Raw genomic sequence first — 22,442 nt, 5'->3', positions numbered from 1 at the left:
GAATTATAATAAATTGGAAGCCATTTACATGCAGTTATTGTACATCATCAGGTACATTAATACAAGGTGATACCCAAATGTTATATTTGTATACCTCGCTGGTATATAGTGGTATTGCACTAATATGGCTAAAACAAAATATGCGTAGAAATACAAATGGTGCACCAGATACAACGTGATACCCAAAATGCGCACGCTTTGGAACTCATGTCAGTACTTACATCTAGTTGCTGAAGGAAGAAAGGTGAGTCAAATACAACGTGATACCCAAATGGTATATCAGTATACCTGATTGGTATATAGTTCTACTACACTAATACACCATCTATGCTAAAACTACAGATGAACATTAAAGCTTAGACCATCATCACATTCGAAAGCAGATCATTTAACTTCTGTCACAACTACTTTGTATGTTGTTGGAAGTGTTCGCTTCATCTGCCCCTAATTTTCACTTGCAGAATCCATTAAACCTTACCCTCTAGCAAAGGAATGGACCTCGGCATCCTAATAAACCAACAACTTTATGGAAGAAGCCTAAGAAAACAAGCTGAAATCAGAAACAAAATCAACAAATTTTCAGCATCAAGAGACATAACTAAACTAATAACCCCCATGTACTTGAAGAAATCTATACCACATATTCTGAACCAGAATAATTAAATATGACAAAAGAAACATTAGCAGCTGGAAATATTTTATAAAGGCACAAGTTTCCTACAGTCTTGAATCAGCAGAAGGTCATTTACTACTAATAATACCATACTTCACCAAAAACTATTAAAATCCTGCAAAGTTTTCATGATACGATTAACTAAAACCAAAAAGAGACCTATACTACTTCTTGCGTTTCTTTCCACGAGTCTTTTTAGGTGCTACTGGAGCCTCAGATTCACTTGATTTGCCATGCAACTGCTTGTTCCTCCCATAGTACCACAACAGTATACCAAACCTAGCTCGAAGACCATCCACATCAAAATTGGCAACAGGGATTGGAAGATCTTCAATAATATACTCAGCAAAGCAAGCAACATATACTCCACAATCTCTGAAATAAAACAAATGAATAAACTATAAAAATCAATTAGAAGTGAAAATGTTAATATGAATGAGGAAAACAAAGTAAAAAAAAAGTAACTATTCTTACGAATTTTGCTGCGTTGGCAAATTTGTAATCAGTTCAATCTCAAAAGGATCAGTCAACTTCTTTCCCATGTGCAGACCATTTTCTACTATAATGTCACTTCTTTGGTTATAAAATTCAATACTAACTAGAAATAGGGGGATCAACACAGCATAAGCCTCTGCCACTTTTTGAATAGCTTTTTTGTGCTTTCGACTACGTAGCGAGTCATATACGTAAAAACATCTCTTGTGGAATGACACACACCCCAATATCCAATGCCAAATTTCTGCCAAATTAATTGGAAAAATGACATGATCAACCTGGTGCCATGAAGTGTTGCAATGCATCATAAATCCTTTTATGTACTCCATGATATCGTCTGATCTATCAATCAAATGATCTTGTTTCCCACCTTTTACAAATTCTGTGAAAACCCTTTGAATGATATTATTAAAAAGAGTATCTGTAGTTGTGACTTTTATTGGCATATTAATTCCATATTTCGCCTTCTTCCTAAGATAGTAGAATATAATATTCAAGTGCTGCAAAAAAGAGAGGAAGAAAACATGACTACCACTAACAATATGAATGAACTACTACAACAACAAAAATAAAAAGCAGTACACATACCGAACTAGAGAGCGACCTGCCAGAATAGTTTAAGGTATGGAAAAACGTCTTATCATCAATCTATTTAACTTCAAAGTCAAAACAAGGCTCTAGCTTTTGATCACCAGGTAAATAGACTTCCCTATTTCGTATAAAAGAAGATATGGATAAGAAATATAACAACAAACATTAAGAAAAAATGAAAACAAAAGTACATGGAAACGAATACGCACTCTCCCAATTGCATGTTTGCTTCAACAAAGTTTGAGAATGCAGTCGTAAGCTTAAAATCAATAGTCTCTGAAATGTCATTTACAAATGGAAATCTTCCTTTGATAACCTTCGAGGATCCCCCAACTGCACTAACACCAGATTGTCAGTCATTCCTATACGACGACTGTTTTACAGCTGCGGGGCGCCTTCTCCGTGCGAAAACTGCATGAGTAGTTTCAACGTTTGTTTGTATCTGGACAATACTTCTTGATACCGACTGATCAGGTTTAGACTTATTTACAACACGAGTTGTCAGTTCATTTCCAGATTGATTTACATTACGTCTCCCTCCTTGTGTAATGGCAGCAATTAGATCAAGTTGAGAATCAGTATATTCAAAATCAGAATCCAAGTGAAAATCACCCCCGTGTCGACATGGAGTTTAAATTAGAAAATGCTAGTGAATAAATAAATATACAAAGTTAAGAAATTTAGAAAAAAAAGAATGAAAAGTTATATATAGAAGATATTACCAGAAGGCAAATTCACATTACTGCCACCAACATCCACTTGACCAACACCATCAACCCGACATGCTGAACACATAAAAGCATTATCAACATCACTACTTAAATAAAAATTTATAAACTATCAAGAACCTATCATTTACATACTAACTACAGAATTAGTAACATCAACATCGTACCCTGTGGAGCAGTATTAGACTCAATAACAATATCTGCTAGTGTCTGTACAGGGATTCCTGATAGCAGTGGAGCAGGACCCGACTTTTTAACATCATGAGATGACTGCTTATATGTTGCTTGTTGTGTAATGGCGATGATTTGATCAATTGCAGATGCAGACAGTTTAAAGTTAGAATCTAAGCCAAAATCATCATTAACTACACCATCACTTGCTGTGACGTTCTTCACATTGACACCAGTGGCACCTCCATCTTGACCAACCCCACCAAAATCAGATACTAAACATATAAAAGTATAAGCAAGAGTACTATTTTCAAAAAATAACAGTAAAAAAAAATCAATCAAATATGTGATTTACATACTAGAAGGCGCTTTGGGCGTGCTATCTCCAAGAACTATAGGATCATTCCCAATGTGGCCACTTTCAAACTGGTCATAATCATTATGCATCTCACGAAAGTCAGGATCATTATCCTGTTGCTTATGCTGAAAATGAGAAACTAACAATTTTAGTATTATGTATATTACAAGAATACTATGTGCACTAAAAGTAAAGAATGGAATAGTATCCTATAAGCATATATTACATCTTTGAACAATATACTATAGTATTATATTATATAAAAGATCAATACCGCTGAATTTCCCTCTGGTTTCATTGACTGCCTACCAATAACTGCAAGCACCTCCTCAAACTTGGTCTCTACAAAAAGCTTCAAAGCTTGTAACTACTTCATTACCTCAGCATTGGTAGGTTGGGAATCACCTCCAGTACTTTCATGCATACTTTGTGTCTTTGGTAATTGAGTGCCAAAAACCTGAAAGTTATCGGGCTGACTGTCAGTGCACTCAACTTCAATTTCAAAGCTTAGACCACGCACATCAAATTGTTTCTTCTCATCATCAGTTGGGGTGATGTTCTTTAGCTGCAATTATTAAGCACACTAGTTAGAAATAGAAATGATAATAAAGTATGAAAGAAAAAAGATCCATATTACCATATGATACCAATATAGTATACATGTATACCAACAGAGTATATCACTGAACTGGGATATAGTATACATGATACCAATATAGTATACATGTATACCAACAGAGTATATCACTAAACCGGGATATTGCTACAACTGTGACTAAACTATTGTACCAAAACATTAAGAGAGGCAATAAAACTATGAGAAAATTACCTGCTCGCGTTGCAAGCTACACATTTGCAAAGCAACTCGCTCATTCGGTATTTGACCCATGACTACCCAATTCAAAATTCGTGGAAGTTTGTTTCCAAGATGATCAACAAAGTGACCATCCAAACTTGGGAAGCATTCATACAACCAAGTCTGTAAAGCCAACGGGAAGCCATCGAGTCTATAAAAAGAAGGCTTATCTTGAAACTTGTTGGAACACGAGTCAATTGTAGCTTTATAAACATCTATACCCCAGGGATAATTATTAAAATCACCGCACTCAATCAAGTCAATGTAAGACCGTGAAATAACCTTTGTTTTGAGTTGAGAAAGTAAGAAGCTGTTCACAAAATAAAGAACTGCTATCTTCAACGCATCATCATCTGTTTCCCATTTCTTCTTCTTAAAACAGTCTGCTAGTTGGGCAAATGTCACGGATGCAGTCCCAAAATATTTTGAAATCAACCTATTCTCTGCTATGCTCTCTATACTTGTATCACCCTTACATTTCAACCCAGTAACAAGTGCAAATTCACCCAAGCCAAAGCGCAACCTAGAATCATTCACTACAAATCGAATCTCATTTTTCACCTCATGATGTACTTCTCTAATAAGCAAAGCTAGAAATTGAAGATGTTGAACTAGAAACTGAGAAATGGAGTTCTGCTATTGTTCTATATGTGATTGGGGAAACACCTACAATTGGAGCTGTGGATCGATTTCTGACCTCAGTGGGTAAGTTTTCAGTGAAACTACAAATCTTCTATCATAATGAAGGATATTTTGTAATAAGGTTCACTAATTTAGAGGAGAGGGATCAGGTGTTGTACTCTGGGCCATATACGATTAATAACAAGCCTATGATAATGAAGGTTTGGTCGGATGATTTTAATGTACATGATGAGGTCCTGAAAACCATTCCCCTATGGGTGAGGTTTCCAAACTTACCCATAAATTGTTGGGGCATGAAAGCTTTAAGTAAGATAGGCAGCACATTGGGAAATCCAATATATGCAGATGAATGTACTACTGGTTCAGTTAGGATTTCTTATGCACGTATGCTGATAGAAATGGACATCACAAAGCCTCTACCTAGATATGTGAAGCTACAGGATCATAAGGGGAGGTTAATCCAGCAGGAAGTCACCTATGATTGGGAGCCAAAATACTGCACAAAATGTCTGAAAATTGGACATGATTGTGCAGAGATTAAAACAGTACAACTCCAAAGAGTGGTGCAGCAGAGGAAGATCATAAAAAATAAGCAAGTATGGCTCAGAACTGACAGACAACATGATAATGTGAAGAATGCTGAAGTACAGCAGGAAGCAGTAGTGATTAATCAACAGAGTGAACCAGATCCAATAAACAATGATGCTCAGAGAAAGGAAGAGGGGTGGATAACTGTCCTAGGAAAATTAGCAGCAAGGGCAGCTAAAGCTAAACAAGCTGAGGATCAGGAGATATTGGGAAGCAATGGATTCCAAAGCCTAGCAATAAATCAAGCATATGATGAGCCAGGTACAAGTACAATGCAAGAGAGGAGTTCAGAGGTGCAGGGGCTATATCACCACCCATACTTTATACTTGTATGAGTGTGATAACTTGGAATGTGAGGGGATTGAATAAGACTTATAAGCAAAAGGAGATAAAAGAATTTATAAAAGGGAATAATAAAGCAATAATAACATTAGTAGAGCATAGAGTAAAAAATCAAAAAGAGAATGCAGTGATAAAAAAGCTAGCACCTGGTTGGGAATGGATTTCCAACTCAAGTATAAACCATAAAAGCAGAATCTGGCTCATGTGGGATCCTAGGATATACACTTTTGAGCCAGTGGAAATAAAGGAGCAACTGATGCATGGTCAAGTCAGAGTTATTGCAAAAGCTGTTATGTTTGGTTTTTCAGCAATATATGGATTACATACTGTTAAAGACAGGTTGAAGCTATGGGACAAGATGAGGCAAATCCACAGCATACAACAAGGACCTTGGCTAGCTATGGGAGACTATAATGCTGTTGTACATCCACAAGATAGACTATGTGGTACAGAGGTCCAAGATATGGAAACAAAAGATTTTAAGGAGTATATGAGGGATACAGGAATGAATGAGCTGCAGTATGTGGGGAGGAACTACACATGGACTAATAATCATACCTACAACAGAATTGACAGGGGACTTGTAAATACTACTTGGATGATGACAATGCCAAATGTGAAAGTTCAGGTGCTGGAACCAATGGTATCTGATCACTCACCACTGAAGCTAGAAATCTGTCAGGCACAAGGAAAGAAGAATAGGCCTTTCAAGTTCTTTAACTGTATTGCTGACCACCCTCATTTCATGCAACACATTGAAGAAGCTTGGAAGGATAGGAGCACAAATGGTAGAATGCAGACAGTATGGAACAATCTTAAAGGGGTAAAAGAAGCTATCAAGAGCCTAAATACTCAGCATTACAAAGGGGCCGATATCAAAGAGATAAGGAGGGAGCTGCAGGGAATACAAGAGGAAATGAGCTCAAAGCTGCAGAATAAGGAGCTAATTGACAAAGAAAAAGAACTGAAAGGTGAATTAGAAAAATGGGGAAAGATAGAAGAAATCATATACATGCAAAAGTCAAGAGTGCAATGGTTGAAGTTGAGAGATTCTAATTCAGCCTACTTCTATGCACAAATGAAGAACAGGAATCACTTGAATGGAATCCAAAGCTTAACAAATGAGGTGGGAACTCAGCTCATGATGGAGGAAGATATAGAAGCAGAGATACTAGGATACTATAAAAAATTGTTTGGATCAAGAGCTGACAGCATACTAGCCATCAATCCAAATACCATGAAGCAGGGAACAACATTAAATAGAGACCAACAGGTTCAGCTAATAAAGCCAGTCTCCAAGGAGGAAGTGTGGGAAGCCATGACGGGTATCAGTGACCTTAAAGCACCTGGTTATGATGGGTTTAATGCCTTATTTTTCAAGAAGACTTGGCAGATTATAGGTGAGGATATAACAATGACAGTGTTGGAATTCTTTGAAACAGTACATATGCATAAACCTATCAACTGCACAACAATAACTTTAGTGCCTAAAGTCAGAAACCTGGTGAGTATTAAAGAATATAGGCCTATCTCATGTTGCACAGTTCTATACAAAGTGATCTCCAAGGTTATAACCAAGAGATTGCAGGAAGTTATGGAGGACTTAGTAGACAACACACAATCAGCTTTTGTGCCTGGAAGAGTGATAGCTGATAACATAATTCTAAGCCATGAATTAGTGAAAGGCTATGGAAGAAGAGGAGTATCACCCAGATGTATGATGAAACTGGATATGCAGAAAGTTTATGACTCAATTGAATGGCCATTCATGGAGCAAGTTCTAAATGCATTGGCTTTTCCTGACAAATTTGTGAAATGGGTTATGACATGCATGGAGACTGTGACTTATACTGTGATGATAAATGGAAACCTGACAAAACCATTTGAGGCCAAGAAGGGGTTAAGGCAAGGAGACCCTATGTCTCCATTTTTGTTTGTGCTGGCAATGGAGTACTTAACAAGAAGCCTCAAAACACTGAACCAGATACCAGATTTCAACTACCATCCTAAGTGTGCAAAGATGAAAATCTTGCATCTTGGATTTGCTGATGACCTTTTATTGTTTTGCAGGGGTGATATAGGCTCAATAAAGCTCTTGTTCCAATGCTTCATGGAGTTCTCAAATGCTTCTGGCCTGATGATCAATAAACACAAGAGTTCCATCTTCTTTGGTGGAGTATCACAAGCTGATCAGGAGGAAATCCTAGAGTTTCTAGGAATTCAAAAGGGTAAGCTGCCAGTAAGTTACCTAGGTGCCCCACTAAGTTCAAAAAGAGTATCCATAGCCCAGTGCCAACCTCTAATCGACAAAATAATGGGAAGAATAGAGTCATGGACTGCCAAATTTCTATCTTATGCTGGCAGAGTCCAACTGATAAAAAGTGTGTTGTTCTCTATATAGATATACTGGGCACAAGTTTTTGTGTTGCCTAAAAAGATTACAAAGTTAATTGAAGCAATGTGTAGAAGTTTTTTGTGGACTGGCGAAGGAAGTATATCGAAGAAGGCTCTACTGGCATGAGAGAAAGTCTGCTTGCCTAAATCTGCAAGAGGCTTTAACATTATGAACATAGCTGTGTGGAACAAGGCTGCCATCTGTAAGCAATTCTGGAATTTGTGCAAGGAGAAAAAGAAACTGTGGATCCAGTGGATACATATCTACTACATCAAAGGAAGACACACATGGGATGTTCAACTAAAACAAGCATCGTGGATAGTGAATAAGATCTTAAAAGCAAAGGAGACATTCATGGATGCAGGACTCAACTATGAAGACATCATGAATATGCAAAGCTGCTCAATCAAAAACATATATCACAGGTTGCGTGGAAGATTTGAAAAGTAGTTGGAGAAGGATAGTCTGCCATAATACAGGATGCCCACGATGGACATTTATTCTAACTGTGGCAGCTCATGGGAAGCTATACACAAAGGATAGATTGCAGAAGTGGGGATTGCAGGTGGATCAGAAATGTGTATTGTGCAACCAAGCCAATGAAACTATACATCACTTGTTTTTTGAATGCACATATGTGAAAGCATTGTGGAGCGCGCTGTTAACATGGCAAGGAATTAGAAGACCTGTAGTGTGACGACCCGAAGGGGTCATTACCGTAGTTCTTCCTTGTTCCGCGCTTTCGAGGCCTTGAAAACCTCGCTTTTAGTTGCCTCAATTGGCGTGCGCAGTTCGGGCGCGTAGCTGGGAAGTTTTGATGTTAGAATATGTGAATTATGTGAAACATTTGATGAATTTTGGTATTAATATGCAAAATGTTGACTTCGGTCAACATTTTGGGTAAACGAACCCGGACGTGTGATTCGACGGTCCCGGAGGGTCCGTAGAAAAATATTGGACTTGGGCGTGTGCCCGGAATCAAATTCTGAGGTCCCAAGCCCGAGAAATGAATTTTTGAAAGAAATTATTTTTCTGAAATTTGATATGAAATTTGAAATGAAAAAGAGTTAGAAAATATAGGTATCGGGCTCGTATTTTGGTTCCGATGCCCGGTACAAGTCTTAAATATGTGTTAAGCACTATCGGTAAAGTTTGGCTAAAAACGGACGTCATATGACGTGTTTCAGACTTAAAATGGAGAATTTGAGTTATGAAAGTTGAAGAAAGAAAAATCATGTGTTTGAGGCTTGATCCTATGTATATGATGTTATTTTGGCGATTTGATCGCACGAGTAAGTCCGTAAGATGTTTTTAAGGTTGTGTGCATGTTTGGTTTGGAGCCCCGAGGGCTCGGGTGAGTTTTGAATGGGGCCCGGGAGGTCTTGGACTTAAGAAAATGCAGGTTCAGGTATTGCAGACACCAGCGCGGCTGCGGTCATTTCCGCGCGGTCTACGCTGGAGCCGCGCGGCCGCAATGCCTTTCTATGCGGTTCGCGTGGCTGAGTCTGAGGGCTAGGGTTTCAGGTCAACCAGCGCGGCCGCGCACCAAAACAGTGCGGTCCGCGCTGGAAGGGTTCAGAGAAGCCCCAATTTTTCTCCCACTCGGCGCGGCCGCAACACATTTTTGTGCGGTCCGCGCCAGGTCCTCAGAAAGGTATACAAGTTCGGAAAATCTCAGTCATTTTTCACTTTTCAAAAACCCAAAACCTAAGAGGCGATTTTCCAAACAACTTTGCTTCTTCAAAACGATTGGTAAGTGATTTCTAACTTAATTTCTTTATTCCTTAATATCTTTTAACATAATATCAACGTCAAATCAAAGATTTTCATGGGGAAAATTGGGTGTTTTGGGTAGAACCTAGGTTTTCTACAAATTGAGAAGTTGGACCTCAATTTGGGGTACGATTTTAAAAACAAATCATATATTTGGATTCATGGGGGAATGGGTAACCGGATTTTGGTCCGAACCTCGAGTTTCGACCACGTGGGTCCGGGGGTATTTTTGACCTTTTTGGGAAAAACCTTGAAAAATCTATTTTCATGCATTGGGGATGATTCATTTAGTAATTATTAATGTGATTAAGTAACTTATGACTAGATTCGAGCGGATTGGTGGTGGAATCAAGAGGTAAAGCTATACTAGAAGCGTGAGTTGAGTTTGGAGCATTCGAGGTAAGTATTTGTTCTAACTTTGGCTTGAGGGAATAGGATTAGGATGATATTTGCTACTTGCTAATGTGGAGTACGGTGTATAGGCATGGTGACGATTATCTATGCACCGGAGTCAAGCATGACCGTGAGTCTTGATTGCTTTTAATTCGAATAATGTGACACAAGCTCCTTGTTTATTTGATGAGTTTCATATAATGTGAACGGTTGAGGTAAAAATTGTGATTGGTGTACTTTTGGAGCGTTAGCTCGAACATCAATATGTTAGTTGAGGAAGAATGGATTTAAAAAGGAGAATGTGTTGTGAATACTCCCTTGCCGGGATGTGTAGACTGATATATATATTCTCCCTTGTCGGGATATTTTGGGTTGTTAACTGTACCCTTGCCGGGTTAAAGGTATTGAGTTGTTATTCTCCCATGAAGGGGTCTACTACATGAAGTCAGATATTAGGAACTATATTATGGGATCGTGTGGCACGCCGTCCACTTATATATGATATTATGGGATCGTGTGGCACGCCGTCCACTTATATATGATATTATGGGATCGTGTGGCACGTCGTCCACTTATATATGACATTATGGGATCGTGTGGCACGCCGTCCACTTATATATATGACATTATGGGATCGTGTGGCACGCCGTCCACTTATATATATATATATATATATATATATATATATATATATATACTTATATATATATATATATATCATGGGAACCAGAGTTTCTTCTGTTTATTTCCGATATTTCATTTTTATCTGTTACTCCCCGATAGCATGTCCCCTCCTAGCTTTACTTTGTATTATCTTGTTATTGTTTTCTTGCACTTGTATATATATCTGTACAGGTTAATTGTGGTAGGTCCTGTTTAGCCTCGTCACTACTTCGTCGGGGTTAGGCCATGCACTTACCAGCACATGGGGTCGGTTGTGCTGATGCTACACTCTGTGCATTTTTGTGCACAGATCAGGGAGCAACTTACGGACCACAGTAGTAGGATTTCTGGGAGCTATCTTCAGTCCAGGGACTCTCGAGGTAGCCTAGCTGGCGTTCGCCGGCCGAAGTCCCTTTCCATGTTTTTCGTTTGTTCATCTTGTATCAAACAAACATGATGTATTTCCTTTCAGACATTGTTTGTAGTATTCTGTAGTAGTCCGTGAGCTAGTGACACCATACCTTGGGTAGTGATGTGTATTAAACTTCCGCACTTTTGGTTTTCAGTTGCTTTAGATTTAAAGTCTTCCGCTTAAATCTTGTCTCGTTTAATATATTGTTTGAGAGAAAGCAGGAAAGGTGTTTTAAATATTTGGCTTGCCTAGCTCCGATAGTAGGCGCCATCACGATACCCGATGGTGGGAAATCCAGGTCGTGACAAGTTGGTGTTAGAGCACTAGGTTACTTAGGTCTCACAACTCACGGACAAGCTCAGTAGAGTTTGAGGGATCGGTACAGAGACGTCTGTATTTATCCCGCAGAGGCTACTGAGTTAGGAAAACTTCACCTTGTTCATTCTTGTCGTGTGATTCTGTTTCTCAAGTACTGATTGTCTTCCCACTCTGTTCTTTCGCAGATGGCGAGGACACGTGCTTCCTCTTCTACCGCGCAACAGCTTAAGCCCCCAGCAGCAGCCCCTATTAGGGGTAGAGGGAGAGGCCGAGGCCGTACCAGAGGCCGAGGCCGGGGCAGAGCGCAGCTCCGAGCAGCATTTCCAGCGACGAAGCCTCAGGTCGATTTTGAGGAGGAGGTTCCGGCCCCAGCTGTTTCGGTGGGCCTAGCTCAGGTCCCAGAGGGTTTCATAGCCACTCCAGTGCTTCAGGACCCTTTGGTCCGACTGGTAGGCTTTATTGAGGGCATTTCTAGAGCGGGTTTGCTTCCCGTAGCTCCATCCACATCTCAGGCTGGGGGAGGAGTTCAGACTCCCGATACTCGTACTCCAGAGCCGGTAGCTCCTCAGGCTCAGGTTCCAGCAGTTCAGCCAGCCGTGGCAGTTCAGCCAGCTGTGGCAGCCCAGCCAGGTATTGCGGCTCAGTCCAGCGATGGTGCGGCTATGTCCGCGGATGCTTTGTGGAGTCTTGATCGTTTCACCAAGCTCTTCACTACTACATATAGTGGCACTCCCTTAGAGGATGCTCAGGATTTCATATTCAGCTGTCATGAGGTTCTACGGACTATGGGCATTGTAAAGACCAATGGGGTCGACTTCACCACTTTTTGCCTGGCAGGATCCGCCAAGACTTGGTGGAGGGATTTCTGTTTAGCCAGGCCAGCAGGGTCGCCATCATTGACCTGGGATCAGTTTTCAGAGTTATTTCTGGGGAAGTTTCTTCCAGTTACTCAGCGAGATGCTCTTCGCAGGCAGTTTGAGCGTCTCCAGCAGGGTCCTATGACGGTCACCCAGTATGAGACCCGGTTCATTGATCTTGCTCGTCATGCCATTGTGATACTCCCCACCGATAGGGAGAGGGTGCGGAGGTTTATTGATGGGTTGGCTCAGCCGATCCGTGTTCAGATGGCCATGAGTGCCGGTAGCGAGATTTCATTTCAGGAGGTGGCAGATGGTGCCCGTCGGATAGAGATGACACTTGCTCAAGGAGGTGGTCATGGGTCTGATAAGAGGCCCCGTCATTCTGGTAGATTCAGTGGTACCTCGTCTGGAGGTAGGGATTCTTATGGTAGAGGCCATCCTTCGAGGCCCTTTTAGTCAGCTCTCCAGGCTTCTCATAGTACACCAGGTGGTCGTGGTTCTCAACCGAAGTATTCTGACCAGCAGCTCTTCAGTTCACCATCAGCACCTATCAGTGCACCACCACTTCGTTATTCTCAGCAGCCGAGGGCTTGTTATACTTGCGGCGATGTGAGTCACATTGCCAGATATTGCCCTCGAGCTTCTAGCAGCTCGCAGCGGCAGGGTCCTTGCCCGATGATCCAGGCACCAGTTGCCCCACAGCCTGCCCAGCCAGCTAGAGGCGGGGGTAAAGGACATAGAGGTGGAGGTAGAGGTCTTAGAGGTGGAGCTCCGACCACTAGAGGTAGGGGTCAACCAGCAACAGATCATCCCAGGGATATGATTCAGGGAGGTGGGGCCCAGCCCCGTTGTTATGCTTTGCCAGCCAGGCCAGAGGCTGAGTCATCAGATGTTGTGATTACAGGTACTATTCTGGTTTGTGATAGGTATGCTTCTGTGCTATTTGATCCCGGATCTACGTATTCATATGTGTCGTCCTATTTTGCACCCTATTTGGTTATGCCTAGTGACTCATTGAGTATTCCTGTTTATGTGTCAATACCGGTGGGTGACTCTATTGTGGTCGACCAAGTTCATCGTTCTTGTATCATAGTGTTTGGGGGTCTTGAGACCCATGTTGATTTGTTGCTTTTGGACATCGTCTACTTTGATGTTATATTGGGGATGGATTGGTTATCCCCGTACCATGCTATCTTGGATTGCCATGCCAAGACCGTGACCTTAGCCTTACCGGATTTACCCCTTTTAGAGTGGAGAGGGACTTCTGGTCATTGTACCCGCAGTGTTATCTCATATGTGAAAGCTCGGCGTATGGTCGAGAAGGGATGTTTGGCCTACTTGGCGTATGTTCGCGATTCTAGCGCGGAGGCCCCTTCTATTGATTCTGTGCCCGTTGTTCGGGAGTTTCCTGAGGTTTTCCTTTCAGACTTGCCGGGTATGCCGCCCGATAGGGATATCGACTTTTGTATTGATTTGGCCCCGGGCACTCAGCCCATTTCTATCCCGCCATATCGTATGGCCCCACCGGAGTTGAAAGAGTTAGAGGAACAGCTGCAGGATTTGCTTGAGAAAGGTTTCATCAGACCCAGTGTTTCGCCTTGGGGTGCGCCGATGTTGTTTGCTAAGAAAAAGGATGGTTCGATGAGAATGTGCATCGATTACCGGCATTTGAACAAGGTTACAATTAAGAATAAGTACCCATTACCGAGGATCGATGATTTATTCGACCAGCTTCAGGGTGCGAGGGTATTTTCAAAGATAGATTTGAGATCGGGCTACCACCAGCTGAGGATTAGGGCGTCTGATGTCCCTAAGACAACATTTCGCACTCGGTATGGACACTATGAGTTTTTGGTCATGTCATTTGGATTGACTAATGCCCCAACAGCGTTCATGGAGTTGATGAACCGAGTGTTCAGACCTTATTTGGACTTGTTCATGATAGTCTTCATTGACGATATTATTATATACTCCCGCAGTCAGGAGGAGCATGAGCAGCACCTCAGAGTGGTCCTTCAGACCCTAAAAGATAGTCAGTTGTGTGCTAAGTTCTCAAAGTGCGAGTTTTGTTTGAGTTCGGTCGCATTCCTGGGTCATGTCGTATCAGCAGTAGGTATTCATGTAGACCCGAAGAAGATAGAGGCAGTCAAGCACTGGCCTCGACCAGCTTCAGCTACGGATATTCAGAGTTTCCTGGGGTTAGCAAGTTACTACCGTCGGTTCGTGGAGGGGTTTTCATCCATTGCAGCCCCTATGACCAGATTGACCCAGAAGGGTGTCCAGTTCAGGTGGTTGGACGCGTGTGAGGCGAGCTTTCAGAAGCTCAAGACGGCTCTGACTACGACACCGGTATTGGTTTTGCCCACAGGTTCAGGGCTATATACGGTCTATTGTGATGCGTCTCGTATTGGGCTTGGTGCAGTGTTGATGCAGGAAGGCAAAGTCATTGCCTATGCTTCGAGGCAGTTGAAGATCCACGAGAAGAATTATCCGGTTCATGATCTCGAGTTGGCAGCCATTGTTCATGCCTTGAAGATCTGGAGGCATTACTTATATGGCGTGACGTGTGAGGTTTACACTGATCACAAGAGTCTTCAGTATCTGTTCAAGCAGAAAGAGTTGAATTTGAGGCAGAGGAGGTGGTTAGAGTTGCTAAAGGATTATGATGTTACTATCTTATACCACCCGGGGAAGGCCAATGTGGTGGCCGATGCATTGAGCAGGAAGTCCGCCAGCATGGGTAGTCTTGCTTATATTCCAGTCAGCCAGAGATCGCTTGCTTTGGATGTTCAGGCCTTGGCCAATCATCTTGTGAGGTTGGATATTTCTGAGCCTAGCAGAGTGTTAGCTTGCACGGTTGCTCGTTCCTCACTATTAGAGCGTATCCGCGAGCGGAAGTTTGAGGATCCCCATTTGTGTGTCTTGAGAGACACGGTGCAGCGTGGAGGTGCCAAGAAAGTAACCTTAGATGATGATGGTGTATTGAGATTGCAGGGGTGAGTGTGTGTGCCCAATGTTGATGGGATTCGAGAGTTGATCTTAGCGGAGGCCCACAGTTCTCGGTATTCTATTTACCCGGGCGCCGTGAAGATGTATCAGGATCTGAGGCAGCACTATTGGTGGCGTAAGATGAAGAAAGACATCGTTGCGCACATGGCTCGGTGTTTGAATTGTCAGCAGGTTAAGTACGAGCATCAAAGACCCGGTGGTCTATTTCAGAGGATTGCACTTCCCGAGTGGAAGTGGGAGAGGATTACGATGGATTTCGTTACTGGACTTCCGATGACTCGGAAAAAGTTTGATGCAGTTTGGGTCATTGTTGATATGCTGACCAAGTCAGCGTATTTTGTTCCTGTTGCAGCCACCTATTCATCCGAAAGGTTAGCCGAGAATTATATCAGGGAAATTGTTCGCCTTCATGGGGTACCACTATCTATCATTTCGGATCGGGGTACGTAGTTTACCTCGTATTTCTGGAGAGTGGTTCAGCGAGAGTTAGGCACCGAGGTTGAGTTGAGTACAACATTTCATCCCCAGACGGACGGTCAGTCCGAGAGGACTATTCAAATTTTTGAGGACATGCTCCGAGCTTGTGTCATTGATTTTGGAGGCTCGTGGGACCAGTTTTTGCCTTTAGCAGAGTTCGCCTACAACAACAGCTACCAGTCCAGCATTCAGATGGCTCCGTATGAGGCGTTGTATGGTAGGCGATGTCGGTCTCCAGTTGGATGGTTTGAGCCGGGAGAGGCTCGATTATTGGGTATGGATCTGGTTCAGGAAGCCTTGGACAAGGTCAGGATTATTCAGGATAGACTTCGTACAGCTCAGTCCAGACAAAAGAGTTATGCAGACCGCAAGGACAGAGATGTTGCTTTCATGGTTGGTGAGCGGGTATTGCTCCGTGTATCGCCTATGAAGGGCGTGATGAGATTTGGGAAGAAGGGCAAGCTCAGCCCTAGGTTTATCGGTCCATTTTAGATTCTTGATCGTGTGGGAGAGGTGGCTTATAGACTTGCCTTGCTACCTAGCTTGTCAGCTGTGCATCCTGTGTTTCATGTATCTATGCTCCGAAAGTATCGCGGAGATCCATCGCACGTGTTGGATTTCAGCACTGTCCAATTGGACAAGGATCTGTCATATGAGGAGGAGCCGGTGGCTATTCTAGACCGGCAGGTTCGATAGTTGAGGTCGAAGAGTTTTCCTTCGGTGCGTGTTCAGTGGAGAGGTCAGCCTCCTGAGGCATCGACCTGGGAGTCCGAGTCCGATATGCGGAGCCGTTATCCTCATTTATTTCCCGACTCAGGTACTTCTTTCTTTTGTCCGTTCGAGGACGAACGGTTGTTTTAGAGGTGGAGAATGTGACGACCCGAAGGGGTCATCACCGTAGTTCTTCCTTGTTCTGCGCTTTCGAGGCCTTGAAAACCTCGCTTTTAGTTGCCTCGATTGGTGTGCGCAGTTCGGGCGCGTAGCCGGAAAGTTTTGATGTTAGAATATGTGAATTATGTGAAACATTTGACCCGGACCTGTGATTTGACGGTCCCGGAGAGTCCGTAGAAATATATGGGACTTGGGCGTGTGCCAGGAATCAAATTCTGAGGTCCTAAGCCCGAGAAATAAATTTTTGAAAGAAATTGTTTTTCTGAAATTTGATATGAAATTTGAAATGAAAGGGAGTTAGAAAATATAGGTATCGGGCTCGTATTTTGGTTCCGATGCCCGGTACAAGTCTTAAATATGTGTTAAGCACTATCGGTAAAGTTTGGCTAAAAACGGACGTCATATGACGTGTTTCGGACTTAAAATGGAGAATTTGAGTTATGAAAGTTGAAGAAAGAAAAATCATGTGTTTGAGGCTTGATCCTATGTATATGATGTTATTTTGGCGATTTGATCGCACGAGTAAGTCCGTAAGATGTTTTTAAGGTTGTGTGCATGTTTGGTTTGGAGCCCCGAGGGCTCGGGTGAGTTTTGAATGGGGACCGGGAGGTCTTGGACTTAAGAAAATGCAGGTTCAGGTGTTGCAGACACCAGCGCGGCCGCGGTCATTTCCGCGTGGTCCACGCTGGAGCCGCGCGGCTGCGATGCCTTTCTGTGCGGTCCGCATGGCTGAGTCTGAGGGCTAGGGTTTCAGGTCAACCAGCGCGGCCACGCACCAAAACAGTGCGGTCCGCGCTGGAAGGGTTCAGAGAAGCCCCAATTTTTCTCCCACTCGGCGCGGCCGCAACACATTTTTGTGCGGTCCGCGCCAGGTCCTCAGAAAGGTATACAAGTTCGGAAAATCTCAATCATTTTTCACTTTTCAAAAACCCAAAACCTAAGAGGCAATTTTCCAAACAACTTTGCTTCTTCAAAACGATTGGTAAATGATTTCTAACTTAATTTCTTTATTCCTTAATATCTTTTAACATAATTTCAACTTCAAATCAAAGATTTTCATGGGGAAAATTGGGTGTTTTGGGTAGAACCTAGGTTTTCTACAAATTGAGAAGTTGGACCTCAATTTGGGGTCCGATTTAAAAACAAATCATATATTTGGATTCATGGGGAATGGGTAACCGGGTTTTGGTCCGAACCTCGAGTTTCGACCACGTGGGTCCGGGGGTATTTTGACCTTTTTGGGAAAAACCTTGAAAAATCTATTTTCATGCATTGGGGATGATTCATTTAGTAATTATTAATGTGATTAAGTAACTTATGACTAGATTCGAGCGGATTGGTGGTGGAATCAAGAGGTAAAGCTATACTAGAAGCGTGAGTTGAGTTTGGAGCATTCGAGGTAAGTGTTTGTTCTAACTTTGGTTTGAGGGAATAGGATTAGGATGATATTTGCTACTTGCTAATGTGGAGTACGGTGTATAGGCATGGTGACGGTTATCTATGCACCGGAGTCTAGCATGACCGTGAGTCTTGATTGCTTTTAATTCGAATAATGTGACACAAACTCCTTGTTTATTTGATGAGTTTCATATAATGTGAACAGTTGAGGTAAAAATTGTGATTGGTGTACTTTTGGAGCGTTAGCTCGAACATGAATGTGTTAGTTGAGGAAGAATGGATTTAAAAAGGAGAATGTGTTGTGAATACTCCCTTGCCGGGATGTGTAGACTGATATATATATTCTCCCTTGTCGGGATATTTTGGGCTGTTAACTGTACCCTTGCCGGGTTAAAGGTATTGAGTTGTTATTCTCCCCTGAAGGGGTCTACTATATGAAGTCAGATATTATGAACTATATTATGGGATCGTGTGGCACGCCGTCCACTTATATATGATAAGAGGGGCAGCTGTGAGCACGTGATTTTTGCCTTAACGAAAACTACTCCAAAAATAAATCAAAAAATATAATAAATTTTTTTTTACTGTGTAATTTTTGAATTTGCGTGGTGTTAAATATTTGTGTTATGTCCGTAAATGTTTGCTTTGTCATAATAAAATGAAAAAATAAAATAAAATACATATTTGCATGCATATAGGATTTAATTATGCATTTAAAAGATAATTTAAATAAAATCACAAAAAATATGCATTCGTTCTATTTTTAAATATGTTACTGTATGATTAATGTTTTGACTATGTGTTAAATAGTTGTTATAGAGTAATTAATATATTCTTGTGAAGTTAAAATTGTTTTATAATTAAAATTGAAAATTTAAATTAGAAAAATGAATTAGTTGAAAAAGAAATAAAAAATCGGACCTGGATTTAAATCCAGGCCCAATTACCCCAACAACCCAATCCAACATCCTTTGTCCGGTCCAATTCAGACCAGACCAAACGACGTCGCTTCTGGATTTTTAATCTGGGCCGTTGATTCATTTCAATCAAACGGTCCAGTTCAGCCCCTGCACAAAAGAAACGACGACGTTTAGGGCAATCAAATCTGAACCGTTCATCCATCCTGATCCTACGGCCTCAAAAACTCACCCAGACCCGATCCATTTCACCCCCGGGTTGACCCCTTTCCCCAACTTAAACCAAACGATGTCGTTTGGTTAAGTGGATTGATCCTAGCCATCCATTCTACTTGATCCAACGGACGATACCAATCCACCCCACCCCTATATAAATCCCAAGCCTTACCCCGGCCCCTAACTGAACACCCCCCCTCCTACACTGTTCATCATCGTCCCCCAAACCCCCACTCCTAACCCTAGCCGCCCTAGGATTCCACCGCCTGAAACCCGGCGGCATCAACGCCGCCGGTCACCATCTTAACACCCTAGGACCTCCTGAACATCCCCTACACGAATCCGACCTTAGTTTCCTTCGAATCAGGCCCCAACCCTTCGAATCTTAAATCAAAGGTTGGCCTGAAAACCTGATCTAAACCAATCAGCACCTAGTTAACACCATAGCTTCCCCTAGTCATCCTGAGTATGGATCTGTTGTTTGTTTGGCTCGAATCAGTTCCGAGCTTCTCGAATCTTCTTTTGAAGATTCGGACCAAACAAGAACAAGCTCAGATTTGTTTTAAGTTGACACCAAATGACCCCTAGGCTACCCTCACCCTTGTGTCATGTTTGGTTCTTCTCGAATCTGACCAGAAATGGTTAAATCCCAAATCGAATTTTTAAGAACCCTAAAAAATACCAAACTTTCGGATTCTGTTCAGATTAAGTAAAGATTGAGGTTCAATCGACCTTAGTCGAAGTATTTTCAGTGGAAAATACTTCGACTAAGGTCTGTTTGATTTCAAACAAAAATCCAAATCTAAGCTGAGTTCGAGTCGGATTAGAATTGAAGATTCAAAGGTATTTTTTCTATTATTTTGTGTATTCTACGTGTGTTGTTGTTTGTCTTAATAGCTTGTTAATTTTTCATGATTTTATTTGATTAATTCTGTCACCTTTGTCTCATGCCCGTCTATATGGTCAAATATGAAACTGTTTCAGTTGGTTGTGATTGTTCATAATGTAAGTAATCGACTCGATTAAGTTCGTCGATTAGTTATATTATGAATTCTCACTTATGATAATGCTAATAAAAAAAAAAGTCTGCCTCTATTGTTTTAGACCAATTTGTTGACAGATATTGTAGATAATCATTTTTAACTAATACTCGTCAGCTAAATCATCCTGGTTTATATGAATCTGTCAAAATAAGTGTTGTATATATGTTATTGTCTGAACATTAAAGTTTCAGGGCATTGTCAGTATTGACAATGATCCTGTGTGTGTTTGATTTTGGTTCAATATTAAATCCAGTCTGAATTGTTATGATAATTTCAGTAATATGTTGTTATGATGTTAGTTCTGAATTCAGTGTAATATTGCTGTAATGTCCAGTTTGAATTCAAGTTTACAAAAGTTGGTCAAATACAATTGTGTTAGGAGGTTAATAGGATTGGTTATAGCTGTAAATCAGAAAGATAGTTAAGTTTATACAGATTTTAGAATCTGTTTTGCAGTAGGTTCTGATTTTTCAATAATTACAGTAGGTCAGGGGCATTTCTGGGAATGAAACAGTAAAAACAGGGTGTTAATGCTAGTGTATTATAATGTAATGTTAGTGGCTATAGTTTAAGATACTAATGGGAAACAAGGGATAATGGGGCTGCTGAAAATCATGTTAGGATCACATAAAGTATTAAAAAGTAGTTTTTAATGGAAACTTTCTAATTTTTAAAAGGGATAAAGGGTCCAGCCACCATGACAAAGGTGCAACCAGCCCTGTATAAATACAGGAGCTGGACAGCTTAAAAGGGGCAGACTTGAAGAGATTAAAAAGAGATTTTGGGCAGACTTTAAGAGACCTTAGAGGATTTTCAAAAAAGGAGTTTTAAGAGAAAAAGAGAGTGTGAAATTGGGGAAGCAAACAGATTTTTAGGGGCAGTTTTCAGACAGAGAGATAGAGCTTAAGGCAGATTTTAGGAAACTGAAAGAAAACTGAAATCTGATATTATTTCTTTTCAGTAAGTCTGTTCGGATTTGTTCAATAACATTGTTCAGTTAAAAATTCTGAAATTTCCTAAAGAGTGCTGTCACTGTGCATCTGGGTTCTTTGGGTCTTATTATTGTTTAAATCTGTGGGAATACTGGTATTTTGCTGATTTAGTTACTGCTGCAACTGCTGAAACTTACTTCTTCTACCTCCATTTCCAGGTACATATCCTTTTAAATTCTATGTTGGAAAGAGATTCAGTATGACGGATAAAATGAAGATTGAATTGTAATACTATCTTTATTCATATGAGTTCTTTAATTAAAAACTCAGTTTTATTTTCTGGATCAAATAAGTAGTATATGTTGATAGAATGACTGTAAATTAAATATCTTTTATTGAAGACTGTATAAATGTTGTAACAAGGTTAATTTTTCTAAATTTTCATTAAAGTATGGTTGTGATTAAGATTGTCAAGATAGGAAACAATGGCATAAAGTGGGCCATTATTTAAATTTGATGGTGTTGTTAGTTAAGTAAAGAGTAATGTAGAAATATCAAGAAAACTACACTACTAATTCTTATTGTTAAATAAGGTTTAGATGGTCTTGATGGTATATGTTTATAAAGATAATAGATGTGTGTATAAGCTGTTGGTGAAAGGTGATATGATATAGCTTGTTACGGTATTAAAACATTATGAATGTTTACGAAATACAGTTAGGTTGTATGTAAGGTAATTTTATTGAAGTAACTTGTATAATAACTCCTTTCCTATAAACTCGATGCCTATTTGCCTTCATAAAACAAAGTGACCAAATAATTAGGCCTATTAGATTAAAAGCGAGTATATGAGAATGAGAAGAGATGTACAAGCATAAATTGTCACACTTTATATCAATGATAATTAGAAATAGAATTTGCATTAAGTAAATAATAAAAATTCTCGGAAAATATTTCCTTCCTTTATGAATCATTTATTTTCAGTTTCATATTCAATTTATTCTTTGGCATATATATATATGACATATTTGTTAAAAAAAAATCATATTTTTATTATGTTCTTTGAATTTGAATAGTTGGAATGAATATAACTTATATTCGGAAATCATAATCGACGAACAACCTTTAATAGATTGCGAATTCTTTTCAAAGAATTTATAGGCCTCTAAATAGGAGTTTCTCATGATTTTCACATAAAAGAAATACATGAATATAAACAATTTGTGAAAAATCCCTAAACCATTACAAAAATTTTGCGCAATTAGGGATACGTTCGCGTACCCTGATTATATTTTTAAAAG

General features: G+C 40.7%; 1 protein-coding gene across 1 annotated transcript; it reads right to left on the bottom strand.

The window, feature by feature from the left end:
* Positions 1–837: 837 nt before the first annotated feature.
* Positions 838–4,794, bottom strand: LOC142181917 (uncharacterized). The gene is made up of 11 exons (XM_075255602.1): positions 4,791–4,794; positions 3,846–4,462; positions 3,396–3,581; positions 3,018–3,141; positions 2,655–2,933; positions 2,482–2,544; positions 2,213–2,299; positions 1,969–2,092; positions 1,757–1,772; positions 1,148–1,668; positions 838–1,048 (listed from the first exon to the last, which is right to left on the bottom strand). Exons 1-11 carry the CDS (start codon positions 4,792–4,794, stop codon positions 838–840), a joined length of 2,232 nt encoding a protein of 743 aa, XP_075111703.1.
* Between the last annotated feature and the right edge of the window lie 17,648 nt (positions 4,795–22,442).

Source organism: Nicotiana tabacum, chromosome 6 (genome assembly GCF_000715075.1).
Source record: "Nicotiana tabacum cultivar K326 chromosome 6, ASM71507v2, whole genome shotgun sequence".
Lineage (NCBI taxonomy): Eukaryota > Viridiplantae > Streptophyta > Magnoliopsida > Solanales > Solanaceae > Nicotiana > Nicotiana tabacum.
Note: the sequence above shows the minus strand (reverse complement) of the source record. Positions and strands in the feature narration are given on the sequence as shown.